At 35.9% G+C, this 14,192-nt stretch overlaps 1 protein-coding gene and 1 long non-coding RNA gene across 2 annotated transcripts; one reads left to right on the forward strand and one right to left on the reverse strand.

The window, feature by feature from the left end:
• Positions 1-1,760: 1,760 nt before the first annotated feature.
• LOC133740629 (uncharacterized) lies at positions 1,761-4,473 on the forward strand. The gene is made up of 3 exons (XR_009861343.1): positions 1,761-2,137; positions 2,427-2,547; positions 4,154-4,473. It is a non-coding gene; the product is annotated as an uncharacterized LOC133740629 (long non-coding RNA).
• A 7,522-nt stretch (positions 4,474-11,995) lies between these two features.
• Positions 11,996-14,146, reverse strand: LOC133739503 (L10-interacting MYB domain-containing protein-like). Its single transcript, XM_062167283.1, has 3 exons — positions 13,278-14,146; positions 12,793-13,104; positions 11,996-12,688 (listed from the first exon to the last, which is right to left on the reverse strand). The coding sequence occupies exons 2-3, from the start codon at positions 13,102-13,104 to the stop codon at positions 12,152-12,154; spliced, it is 849 nt and encodes a 282-aa protein (XP_062023267.1). The 5' UTR covers positions 13,278-14,146; the 3' UTR covers positions 11,996-12,151.
• Between the last annotated feature and the right edge of the window lie 46 nt (positions 14,147-14,192).

The following is a 14,192-nucleotide window of genomic DNA, read 5'->3' on the forward strand; positions in this document are numbered from 1 at the left end:
CTACAGGGAACGATGTCTGGAATCAATGTGGACATCGATTTACAATTTGGGAAACAATGTCTGGAATCAATGTGGACATCGATTCACAATTTGGGAAACGATGTCTGGAATCAATGTGGACATCAATTCACAATTTGGGAAACGATGTCCACAATCAATGTAGACATCGATTTACAATTTGGGAAACGATGTCTAATAGTAAAATGGACATCGCTCCATAAAAGGAAACGATGTTTATTATAATAATGCACATCGTTTATTATATACTAAGGAATATAGATTGAATCTTAAATAGTAGGATATATGGAAAATATGTGTGAACCTCACAAACGGCAGGCAAAATGAAAATAATCTGATGTCTGATACCATAATAAACATCGTTTCTAATATGAGTAACGATGTTAAAATGAATATTTATGCTATTGGACCTATACTTCATTAAGCATTAAATGCCAAAATATGAAGGTTTAACAATATCTAAACACACTAATATGTTATCATAATAACTGTTTTACATCGGTTCCATAAGCTTATTCGATGTCTATTGTTGATCTGGACATCGGTTTTTGACCGATGTCTTTTTGTTCGTGATTTTTAACATCACCCACTAAGACATCGGATGGTTTTTTTTTTAACATCGGTTTTTGGCCGATGTAAAAGGAAAAAATCCTAGTAGTAAGACCTTGCTTTGATGGTCTAAAATGGTGTGGTGTTTTTGTATATACATGCTGGTACATATGGAAATGGCGCAACATGGCAGTTTTTGATGGTAACTACTACCCTCTTTCAATTTCTAGCAAAATCATTTTAGATGCTGCTAATGATTGGAAGAATGCTAATATTGGTTCTGTTGCCAGTCGTAGAACTTCTACTATAATTTTATCTTGGTCTAAACCTCCTGACCACTACTTTAAACTTAATGTTGATGGAGCTAGGGGACCAAATGGACTTATTGTTGCAGGAGGGGTTTTGAGGGATCACAGTGGTTCTTGGATTTCTGGCTTTTCTGCTAGTCTTGGTAATGGATCTGTTTTACAAGCTGAGGCTTGGGGGCTCTTACTTGGTCTACAATTGGCTAGCAAAAATCGCTGCCAACATCTTATTGTTGAATGTGACTCTGAGGTTTTAGTGAGCTTAATCAACAATGGGGTTAATGACCTACATCCTCTTCGGTCAGTTTTATGCAGCTGTCAATTTTTGCAGGGACAGTTCTTGAGTTGTGACATTCGACATGTTTATCGGGAAATAAACTTGGTTGCTGATTTGCTGTCTAAAGATGGTGTTGGTGCTGATCTTGGAGTGCATTTCATGGAGCAACCTCCTCCGCAAGTTATCAATGCATTGCTTGATGATTTGTGTGCAAGTCCTAGATCTAGGACTGTAATTTGTGATCTTTAGTTGTTTGTTTTTTCGGGCCTTTTGGCCCCCATCTATCCAAAAAAAATTTTGTTATATTTATAGGATAAAGAAAAATATGTATATGTTATATGCAGTAATAAAATTGCCTCAGTCTGCCCCTGGGGCGCGGAAGTGTAGGATAGTCTTCCTCTCACCAAACTTTTTTCTACCACAAAAAAAAATAGAAAATTACTTGTAAGTGTCATTTTGAAACTTTAATTAGCCATAAGACCACCTATTGTTTCTTGTTCACATAAGGCCATTTCAGATCCAAACTATTTTCGGCGATGACAATTTTGCCCATCCATCTTATAACAAACAAAAATTTCTGCAATTACAAAAAACAATTTTGATAACTCTCTCTCTCTCTCTCTCTCTCCCCCCGGCGAAATACTTCTTCTCTCCGCCATTACGTCGGTGACTGGAACTGAATCTCCGACGCCGTTTCACAACTAGATCTCTGATGCACGACGCCGATTGGAACCAGATCTCCGATTCTCTCCTCTTCCTCTCTCTCTCCCTCTCTCTCTCTCCGGCGAAACACTCATTTTCTCCACCATCACGTCGGCGACTGAAACTGAATCTCCTATGCACGATGCCGTTTCGCGATTGGATCTCCGATGCACGATGCCGACTGGAACCAGATCTTCGATTCTCTCCTCTTCCTCTTAACTCCACCGGCCGACCACGTCTCCATCTTAGGCTCCCTCGATGACTCCCTCAGATTGCTCCATCTCAGGTGTGTTTTCGTCATACACCTTCTACAAGGCCTTTTGATTTTACAATCAGTTTACTTTTCTCAAACTTGTGCTTCCTAATTTTGATGTTCGACTTCAATTTTTCTGAAATTAGCTATGATTCATCTAATTTCTCGAATCTGTATGTATTTTTTTGTTTTTGTAATGATTATCTCTAAGCTTCGTATTTTTGAACCGCATAATGCTTTTTGTTTTCACAATCACTTTAGATGCTTTAGAGTTTCTGTGAAATTAGATTTTCTTTGTCTAATTTCTTGTGTGTTTTTGAAGGTTGCTGAAAGCCAAGGCTGAACCCAAAAAAAACAATGAAGAAGAAGAAAGTTTAGAAAGTAAACAAGAAGAAGCATGCTGATGTTCTGAAGCGTCCTATTGAAGCCTTCTTCATCTTCATGTGAGAACAATTTTTTGTTTACTATTAGATTTGTATTGAGTGATCTCTGTAGTGTCAATGCAAGACCTTCAAATTGGAGTTTCCTGATTTAAAATATGGACTGGATGAGTGTTATCTTTATAGTCAGAAGCTTAAGTTTTATGCTTTGTTTTTATCTCCACTTGGAGTTCTGGACTTACAAAAAAAGAGTTACTTTTGATGAAAATTAAAATCGAGGTTTGTAATTTGGTTTCAGTAGTATATTTGGATCGACCTTTTGTTATGATGGGTTTCATAGTTTGCAAACTTTTAGATGTAGGTAGCAGTTATGTAATTCTTGAAAAGAGCACAAAACAGTTTTTATTAAAATTCTTTTTATCAGTTTGAAATCAAATGTTCTGTTGAATTTAGATCAAAATGGAAGAGTAACCTACATTTAGATATGGCTTGTGATATTGGATTAACCAAAGCTCATAGTCCTCATCTTTAACTATCTAGCTTGAATCAAAAGAGTTGGCATATTAGTAGAGATGTTATCACTAGGGTGTTTGAACTGTTTCTCTAGTATCCTTTAATGGCACACTGAGCAAATTGTTGCATTAAGTTTATTGTCCTACTTCCTGGATATAAGAGCTATTAGCTTGTCCTCAGTTGTATTATGTGGTTTCTAAAATCTTTGTTAGTTGTCTCAAGCTGCTCATGATTTTAAAAACTTGGTCTACAATTAATTCTTTTTGAATTTGCTGATTTTGATTGCCTAACTAGAGCTCTATTTGGCCGATTTTGTGATATGTGATATGGTGCTGATTGTATTGCTGGTTTTTCAACACAGTGATAATAGCTTTCTATCTCTATGTTAGTATCTTTTCAAACTAATATCAGTAGCTTTTTTGTTTTCATTTTGATTAATTTCAAGTCGGTAGCTCTCTATAACTGTTATAGTATCCTTATGTTAGTATCTTTTTAATCTAATATCAGTAGTTTTTTTTTTTTCATTTTGATTAATTTCAAGTCGGTAGCTCTCTATAAGTGTTATAGTGGCTTTTCAACATAGTGATAGTAGCTTTCTATCCCTATGTTAGTATATTTTCAATCTGATGTTAGAAGTTTTTTTGTTTTCATTTTGATTCATTTGAAATGGTCTTTTGTCAATAGCTTATCAAATTGGAAAAGCATGATTTTGAATGAAATTCAATTTTCTTTTTGTTGTGATTTCGTATCTCTATCATTTATTGTTTGGAATTTGTGTTACATTGTCAACATGTATAATCAACTGGTTTTGTGCAATAAGTATCTATGTCAATAGCTTTTTATTATTGGTCCAGTAGCTTTGTGCATGTGTTATAATAGTTTTATGTACCTATGTCAGTAGGTTTTTATCAGTAGCTTTGTAAATGTTTTATAGTAGCTTTCTGTACCTATGTCAGTAGCTTTTATTACTGGTCCAATAGTTCTGTACATGTGTTATAGTAGCTTTCTGTATTAATGTCAGTAGCTTTGTAGATTGCTTATTTTTTATTATCAAGTTAATAAAGAGTGCCATGTTTGTGGCACAACAATACATTGTTATTTTTTAGTTTTTATTTCAAATAGGTACTAATATTTTGTTGTATCTTTGTTCTTGTAGAATTCTTCCCCTTTGCATTTGTAGTGGTAGATTTCGAAACTCATGTGAATTTGGATATTGAAGTCTCCATTGGCCAAGAGATCATTCGACTAACCAAGAAATGTGGAAATGAAGCCTCGTGCGGAAGGTGGCAAAATTATGCCTATGGGATTAGGGCGTCACCATTGAAAAATGACAGTAGCTTTATACAACTGTTGTAATAGATTTTCATAACTATATTAGTGGCTTTTTACAACTATAGAAGTAGCCTTTTACATAGTTATATCATTGTTGAACCCTGGATGCTTTTTTTTATCATTGGATATGGTTTCATTTCTCGATTGTAGTAGCACTTTTTTATTTTGGTTGTATCCTTTACATTTCCATAGCATTGTTAATCTCTGAGAATAGCTTTCTCGGTCTCTGAGAGTAGCTTTTATTCTACTTGGTAGTAGTTTTTGTTCTGCTTGGTTATGGTTTTGGCACTGATGAGAGTAACTTTTGGTGATGGTGAGAGTAGCTTTTGTTACTGATGAGAGTACATTTCTGGTATTTGTTACAGTAGCATTTGTTGTTTGTGAGAGTAGCTTTTAGTATTGGCGACAGTAGCTTTTGTTGGTGGGGATAGTAGCTTTTGGTTTTGGGGAGTGTAGTTTTTGTTGGTGACAATAGCTTTTGTTGCTAGTGACAGTAGCTTTCGTGACCTCGTCGGAGGTTGTCGGAAATCTCATCAGAGTAGCTTTTGTTGCTAGCCACAGTAGCTTTTGATGTTAGTGACAGTAGATTTTGTGGTCGCCGGAGTTTGCCAGAAGTTGGCCGGAGTCGGCCGGAGTTGACCGGAGACCTTGCCAGAGAGGAGAGAGAGAATGGTTGTTGACTTTTTATTCTAGTGGCATTTATGTAAATATGTTGGTTTCCAAAATATAACACCATTTTAAATCTAGTGACCTTATGAGGGAAAAAATTAATTGCTGGCCTTATGGCTAAAAAAACATTCAAAGATGCATTTATATGTAATTAACTCCAAAAAAAAAAAATACAATTACCTCATCAAAGAAAAGTAAATCTCTCCTTTTTGTTGACCATTCCGGCTTTAATAATTTAACTTTTGGTGTAGAACATCTTTTGAGTATTTTCAACAAAGTAAGCTATATTTTAGGTTAGATATATAATAGTGATGAACTGTTTGTTTGGTCAAATGGTCGCAACCTCCTAGTGGCAGGATGAAACGACTTGTCGCCGGATTTGTTTCAGTGCGGCAACATAGTGGGAAAGCTGTATTATTTGTAATGATGTTTCTTCGTGATAGAGTTATCTTTCCGGTATGTCACCGCTTTGTCAAAGCAAATAGAGTAGCCAATCGTGCACTCTTTGCTAATTGGGGCTTGCTAGAATACATAGATTTTGTGGAGACTTCTGGTATTATTTCAGGATGTTCTTCCGATGTTTATTGTAATTTGGGGTTTAGGCTCTATGTCCCCCTTGTATTCTGCAGTTTCATTAATCAATGCTTGAGGGCAGCCGCACCAGCCCCCTTTCAAAATAATAATAATAATAATAATAATAGTGAAATATAGCTATCGGTTTATCAAATTTGCTCTAGCAATACAAGTTATTTCAAATGTTTTATCAAAGCACAAAGTGTTGTCTAGATAAAGAGAAAAGAAAATAAGAGATAGAAATATAACTATTCAAAATTCCAAGTTAAATATAGCTACCCATTTTACTAAAAGTTATATTTAACTTCTTCTCTTTTTTTTTGGATAAATGGGAGCCAAGAGGCCCAAAAAGAAAGAAAAAACTAAACTTCAGAATTCACAATCCTAACTCTAGGAAATTCACACAAATCATCAAGAAGAGAGGTAATGACTTGTGGAGGAGGATGATCATGACATGCACCCCAACTTCAGCCTGCAACTCATCTTTAGATAGGTATCAACTGCATTCACTTCTCTATAGATATGTCTAATATCAAAGCTCAGGAACTTTTGCTGCAAGGATGAGCAACAGCTGAGGATAGTCTTTAGTGGATGCAATTCAACTACTCCATTCTTTACCATGTTAACAAGGATTTCAGAATCACTCTCTACATACAAATGGTAGCATTGATTATTATAGGCCATTTTTAGCCCCAACAATAGACCCCAAAGTTATATTTAACTTTGCTTTAGCTAATTTGTTGGAGTTGCTTTATCTTATTTTTAATAGTTCTAATTTGGAACACTTTTAGCTTAATCTTTTAAATTTTGGTTTGAAACATCGGTTGGCCTTATTATTTGAATATAAATATTTTGGATATTACATTTTGTTCGCTAGAATTACACGGTTTGATTGCTATATGCAAAGTTAATATAGCAATTTGCTAACCCTACGCAGTAGGTTGACTTTTGTGATTCTAGCTTGACTTTTTTCGTCATTTGGATTGCTTGTTTTGTTTCCAATTTCCATCAGGATTCGAGTTGTTTCCTATCAGGATTAAGTTTAAGACTTAAGGCCTCGTTTGGTTTATGAAAAAGAAAGTTTTTCTTTTGTCTTTACCATGGGATATGAATTTTTTACCTAATTCGCTAATGTTTTCAAAAATGATTTTCTAAAATCGATTTTTAAAAACAAAAATGAGAAAAGGAGATTGTATTTTTCAAATTTGAAAATGCATCTGATAGTTTAGTGCGAAAAAAACATTCTCCATATTTTCTAAATTGAGAGAAGAAAAAAGTGAATACGTTGAATTATTGTTTTTAGTATCTCTGAGAAAAAATTGAACATATTGTCTATTTGTATTTTTTACATTTTGAGAAATAGGTCGCTGAACGCTTTATTATCCTATTTTTATTTTCAAAAATAAAAATATAGGCATGAAAATGTTGTTGAATGTAAGATTTTCATGAATTTTGTAATCCAGTATTTGGGATGTTGTTGGGAAAATTGTTAGGAAATTTGTAATTAAAACAATACATAATGCAAAGTGAGTAATAAAATGAGAGGGAAGAGTGAGGAAAAAATGAATCCTCTAGGGATGGGAGGAATTACTGTTACGTCCCGAACCCAAATTCACCCGTTTACTGGTCATTTGGACGGTAAACGACAACTACTTTCACTTTGACTGTCGTTTCAGCACTTTTAGTGGCCCTAAAAGTTGACTTTTTGTTCGGGTCAGAATTTGAGAAAAGTTTCTTCACGAAAGTTGTAGAGAATGTTAAACCGAGCGCGTGCATATGTGGTGCGTAAAAATTGGACTTAGTATGTGAAAGTTATGGCCGAAAATGTAAAAGTTACTGTTCATAGTAATTAATATATATATGGAAGTTACTGTTGGTAGATTTCCATTTTCGGAAATTCTACCTAGCTAGCTCGGTAACTCTCTCCTCTTCCTTCCCTTCGGCCCGTTCTTCTTCCTTCGATTTCTTCCCCCTCCGGCCGACCCACGACGAAATCCGGGCATCCCCAAGCTCGTCTCCTTCCCCTTGTTGCATATGTGGTGGTGTTTTGCAGAAATTTGGCCGGAGGAGCTCGATTTTGAGCTGGGAAGGTTACTGTAGCAACTTGTGGTTTTTGCCGATTTCCGGCGATTCCGGCCACCTCCGGTCACCATCTTGCCGTCGAAGCTTGGGTTTTCCACGGAGATCATTTTGCCCCTAGCCTCGAACCACGATTTGAAGTGTAGAGGCCGAATCGACAACCTAGGGATTTGTTGATAGTTTACTTAAATCCCGAAAACCCCATATAATGTTTTTACGAGAATCTTGGATTTGTTGATAAATGTGTTTTTCTTAAATGTTGCATGCATCGGGTTTTTAAAAGGAATAAATGTGGAAAAGCACAAAACCCACTTTTCTTTACAATTATTTATTTATTTATTTTGTCCACTCACGCTAACGTTTTATGTGCTTTTCCCCTGGGCCCTTCGGTTTCAAATGCCCAGTCTGCAGAGTAGCTGGTTCGGCATAGTAGGATTCGGGGCATAGCATCTGCTGCTGTTGTTTTCATTGTAGGTTAACTGTTGAACCTACCTGTATTGTTATTTTCTTCTTCCTCTTTTAGATTGCTCTGATAACCTGTGGGGGATAAATAATGTAAAGGTTGGAAGTTACTTTGGTGTAATTAAGAATATGTTATTTTCGGATTTCAGTTACTTATTGTGAAGTTGTTGGGTTTTGGGGAGCAGGGTGGCTCCAGGAGATTATGGATGATTTGTTAGAAGTGTGATTGTAATTCTACAGGTTTTGGGTAGTCCATTTTAGGGGTGACTCTGCCAAATTTTTGGTAGAGTTATTCCTAAGGTGGGCCCCACAGGGCCACCTCGGATTTCAGGGTGAAATTCGGGGCAGGTCCTGTCAATTACTTTCTCCCATTATTTTCTTTCCTCTGAAAAACTTGTTCCTATCCTTTTGCTACCAAACATTGAAAAGAATGAGTTTCCTTTTCCATGCTTTCAAATCTGTGAACAAAATGATGCCTAAGTGTACAAGGGTTTGTTTTTTTTTTTTAATTAATTAATTAATTTATTTATTTTTTTAATCAATCCCAAACCATGCTTCAATTTCATTCATCTCAAGCCATAATAACTATTATATACCTTTCCGCTGTTATCTATAGATAGACAATAAGATGTGGTAGTACCCACAGTGATACATAGAAATAGGTTCACTCATTGATTATAAAATAGTTTGAATCCTCATTTAGTACTACTTCAGAAGATTCGCTAAAAACACATAGAGTGCACAAAAAAGTGCATAGCTCCCTAAAAAAATCAAAGAATTATTGACAATAAACTAAGCTAATAACATACCATAGGCCAAGGGCTAACACCCCGACCTAAATCACCAAGCCCAAGAGGGCAATCCAAAGGAAGGTTCGAACTCAAAGCCCAGCAATCCGGCCCAATCCAAGCCCAGGTTCCATCTTCTTCGCACAGTAGCCATAGGTATGGGGTGTGTTTGGTATGGTTGTGCTTTTAAAAAAAGCTGGCTTCTGCTTATTTATGAGAATAAGCAGCTGAGTGTTTGGTAAACTGGCTTTTTATAAGTACTGTTAGTGGCAAAAGCAATGGCAAAGTGTTTGGTGAACTCAAAACTGGCTTGTGTTTTTTGTTTATGGAATGACCAATTTGGAAATGAAAGATTATTTTACCTTGATTGTTTGATAATACAATGTGATTCAAATGCTCTTGTTATCATTTTTAATCTTTATTATGTCCTTATAAATTTTTGTTAACTTTCAATTTTTATAAATCATGGTGACCATATGATTAATATTGGATAATGAATAAAATAACTTGTACAAATATCTTAGTAACATTAATAACAGTTGGTTTCTGATTAGCATCAAGTAACCACAAAAAAATCATATCATATTCAAACGTCCATCATTACGCGCATTCATCAAACTTTGAGTAATGCTATTTCTTATTGTTTCCATTTCTTGTGCACCATGACCGTGATATTCTTCTTCTACATCATCATCCATCTCTATCCCACCACTTGATCCATCACCTTCTCTTTCTTCACTGTGGACAAAATGTCTATCACGATGTGCATGTCTCTGTATATAATTATGAAGTGTCATGGTGGCAATGACAATCTTCACTTGCTTCTCAAATGAAAAGCTTGCATGTCCTTTAAAATCTTCTTTTTTTTTTTTCAAACTCCAAATGTGCGTTCTATAACACTTCTAAGAGGAGTGTGATTGGTTAAATACCTCTTATTCATTTCTTAGTTCTTGCCTACGATATTCTTGAAAATGTTGTCTTTGACCTTTGTAAGGTCCCAAAAACCCATTCATTTGAGGGTATCCCGAATCTACAACATAATATTTTCCTATCACATAAAAAAATATTAAAAATTTGACAAAACTTCATTCATAGCATTAAAGATTTTACAAAAAAATAACCATACTTAAATTTATTACCCGGTGGAGGTTTAGGAAAATTCATATCGGGATTTCGAAGAACCGATAGAAACACTCTTGTATCATGAGCAGACCCTTCCCAACCCGCACATGCAAAGATAAATTGCATATCAAAATTACATACCGCCATAACGTTTTGTGTTGGTATTCCTTTTCTACCAATGTACGGTATTTGATTTTGAGGAGCTATTGAAGCGGGAATATGCACTCCATCAATAGCCCCAGTGCAATCCTGAAAATAATGATGTTATTTCTCAATGAATATAAGTAATTAAGGAAATTGATAATTTATAAGTAACATATCATAAATACCTTAAAATGCGGTATGTATCTCTTATCTCTCATTATCTCCGGTGCAACCCCATTAAATTCAGGATCCGACGGCTTGATTATTTCTTTACCTAGTTTACACAAAAGATCTAGCGCTTCTCCAAAATATCTACCAACGGTTTCATCAGAATGTTGAAATCGTTCTGCTACTGACCTATTTCCACATCCCTGTTTGAACCCAACACCCCAAATTTGACTTCCAAATTTGCATAAAATACTTCCTTTTGCATTCTAAAGGCATTGTAACACCGACTTTCATTCCCTCGTAATACTTTCATTATCCACTTATTACCTGTTTGCGAAGATGTCATGCAATGAGTTTTATGAACATAGTTCATATAAGGGAAATTTTTAAGAACAGTACATGAACTTAAGGCCACTCCGAATTAAGGTGGCCAACATTTATATAACCCAACATAAGTACATGAGCTTTGAAACCCGACCTACTTTGTGTACACGCTGTCACTAAAACCGTTAGTGGGTATGAAACTTGGCATATTTTGAAGGGTAAATCTGTCTCTTCAAGTATGATGAAGGACAAAAAAAATAAATAAATAAAATCTTGTGAATGCAACACCACTGATTACTGTGGACACCCAAAATTTATCTCTACACCCCTCCTCCACCATTGCCACCAGTATCGCAGTACCCAGTTGAAAACTTGAACGCCTTTAGCCTCTCCTCTGACTTGAAACCAAACCCAGAAGAGCAAAAAAGAAAATAAAGCAGAGTCTATTGATTGTTGATTAAATCAATTCCTTTGATTTCATTAATTATTGATAAACAATCAATTCTAACCAAAATGTCTACCTCTTCACCCAATTTAACCCTCTTTCTGAAATAAAGGATTAGCTCTTCTCAGATGGCTTCCATGGCCTCCTCCTACTGCTGCTACATGCAGCAGCATGATTCGAGTCTGGGTCCCAGGCCAAGACTCAATTTTTTCCCTTAATGCGACTCCAGATTCATCGAGGAGATCCAGACCTTAACCCAATCTCCTCATAGTCATCCATTTTCTGGCCGACGCGATGTTCCTCGACAACTCACCGATTTCGCAGAGCCCAAGGTTGAGGCGGAGCAAGAGGAGCACGCTAATATCCAGACCCGAGCCAAGGCTGCAGCGGAGTGATAGTTCACTCGCTCTGATTGAGCGAAGGAATGAGAGAGAGAGAGAGAGAGAGAGAGAGAGAGAGAAGGGAATGAGAGAGATAAAAATACTATATTACCCCTTGAAAAATAAATAATGGCATAGGTGTTAACGGAGAAGATAACGGCATGTATGAAATGTGGGTCGGGTTTCAAAGCTCATGTACTTATGTTGGGTTATATAAATGTTAGCCACCTTAATTCGGAGTGGCCTTAAGTTCATGTATTGTTCTTAAAAATTTCCCTTCATATAATAATGTTGGATGAGCAGCGCATTAAGTTGTACACTTCATAAGAATATCTCCTCTTCAACTTCATCTACTCCCGAATTGTTCATATCTCAATCATAGACCTGCAAATTTAAATGACAACCTGCTAAATGTTATAAATGTAAACAAATCATATAACAAAAAGTAACGATCATAATTTGTAAAGTATATATAAGACTATACATTAAGTTATATATAAGACAATAATCCATAAGTAGTATCATAAGGTTTAGATAATAAAAATATCCAATGAATATCCACATGCTGAAAAACATAAGGTAAACTTCAAATTCTCGTAATAAAACCATGCTGAAAGAAACACAAACATAAAATCTCAAACATAACCTAATTCTATTTTTCATTCATCTCAAATTTCAGCCACTCCAACATCTTCCATGGTGCAATACATCTCTCTCTTCTCTGAACTTAAAAACAACCGGGTGGCAAAAAACCACAACCTACTACCCTGCTCAGCTCCAGGCAATGAAGTGACATCCTTCATCACTTCCTTAATACTAGTCCCTCCACCTTCCTGCACACTTGTATTGATCATTGAAGTTGTTGTACTTCTACTCTCAATTGACTCACACATTCGGTCAATTTGTTTAGCCAAATGAGCAGCACCTCCCACCTTTTCCTTTTTTGGTATTTCTCCTTTACCTTTCTCAGCTCTCTCATTTCTTTTTCTTTTAGGCAGAGTGGTTTTGGGTTGATCATTGTCCTCAGAGTCACCACTACCTTCACGGTTGCCAGCTTGCTCTGGACTTCTAGGAATGGGTAGTGAAGAAGATGGTGCATATGCATGCACACCGGTGGCTGCAATACCCATGAACATCTTATCCAACTTGACTTCAAACTCAGGTGTAATCCCCTTTTTCCTGAACTTTGCATATTCCTTGTTTTTCTGAAAAAAAAAAAAAAAAAATTATCACCTTTTCCATAACATGTTTAAGACAATAAGGAAATGCAATAAATTGTGAAAGAAAATAAAGAAACAGATTTACAAACCTCAAGTTTGCCATGCCACCACTCCTCGGATGCATCAATAGTCCGTTTCTTGTGATCCCACCCAAGACCGGTCTCTTTCCCCTTCAATTCTTTCCATAATTTCCAATGTTCTTTAAGGGAATCCCATTTATTTTTCAGTTGTTTTTTGGTATATTCCTTTCCCGTTTCTTTAGAAAAATTACTGATTATATTCGCCCATCCCTCCGGATTAAAATGAGTGTGTGGACGATTATCATTATCCACCTCCTTCATACATAGGTCACAAAAAAGATCTACTAAACCCTCATTCCAAACGGCTGATTCTTTTGCCATCTAGCATTGAGAAGTAGTATACAATTATGATAATTATAACAATGGCATATAACTACATGGACAATTACAAATGTCCATGCACATAGCAATTGCAAACATAACAATTACATTAATATAAACAATTCTGGGAACTAACTGTAAACAGTGCGGTATGGATAAAGCAGCAATTTTACCTTAGAATGACGCCTATTTCAGTTATGGGAGAAGCTTCTTGGTTGATCAGCAAAATGGAACTGTCTTCACTATCAAAAGTAGCCCAAGCTTTAGTACCTATGGAAGAAAAATGAATGCAAACATATCAATCGTAAATCAGCAAAACTAAATGCCAACCTGCAACAATTACATATAAGAACACATTTTGGTTGTTCACAATTCACTAATCTTTTTATCTGCGAGAGCCTTTCCTACAAATGTGAATGCTAAAGAATGGGACAAGAAAAAGGTTGCAGAAGATTGAACAAGATGCCCCTAGTTAACACATTATCAAACATTCTAAAATGCTACTAGATAGTCCACTGCATAATTAAATGGACCGCAGCCCTGTCTGAATCTGTTTATATAGGAAAATAACATGCAAAGCCAGCCTAACAGCCAAAACTGACATAAAGGCCATATTTGATTTGTTCGCTCATTTTACGGTATTAGATTTGTTCACTCATACACGAAATAAAGGCCATATGACAGCACAAACAAGCAATGTCATCAAGTAACTCAACCTACACAAAGATCCAAACTTTGAATCCTTGGTTAGAACCAGGTCGGTTTCAAATACACCATGCTTCTGCACTCAAAAATGAACTAGGAGACTACCTGTTTATCCAAGCAAAAAATACAACGCATAAAGATGATCAGTGCCTTGACCATGTCTGTTTTTTCCTTTCTACATAGGTAATAGTTTCTTATGCTGCCCTAACATGAATATGACCATTTCATAATCATAATAAGAAACTGACATTAGACTTATACCAGAGGAAAACTTAACAAACGAACGAAAAAACTAAGCAAAGTATTTCCTTTTCTAAGCCAAAGCCAAAGCCAAAATTTCTAGGTAAAGATCAGTTATACCAGTACCTTGATCGACAAATTCA

This window comes from Rosa rugosa, chromosome 3 (assembly GCF_958449725.1).
Source record: "Rosa rugosa chromosome 3, drRosRugo1.1, whole genome shotgun sequence".
NCBI lineage: Eukaryota > Viridiplantae > Streptophyta > Magnoliopsida > Rosales > Rosaceae > Rosa > Rosa rugosa.

Excerpts from the sequence above, each read along its gene's own strand:
- LOC133739503 (XM_062167283.1), bottom strand. The coding sequence starts at position 13,104 with ATGGCAAAAGAATCAGCCGTTTGGAATGAGGGTTTAGTAGATCTTTTT. Across the intron at positions 12,689-12,792 it reads GGTGGCATGGCAAACTTGAG|AAAAACAAGGAATATGCAAA; the intron begins GTTTGTAAATCT and ends TTTTTTTTTCAG.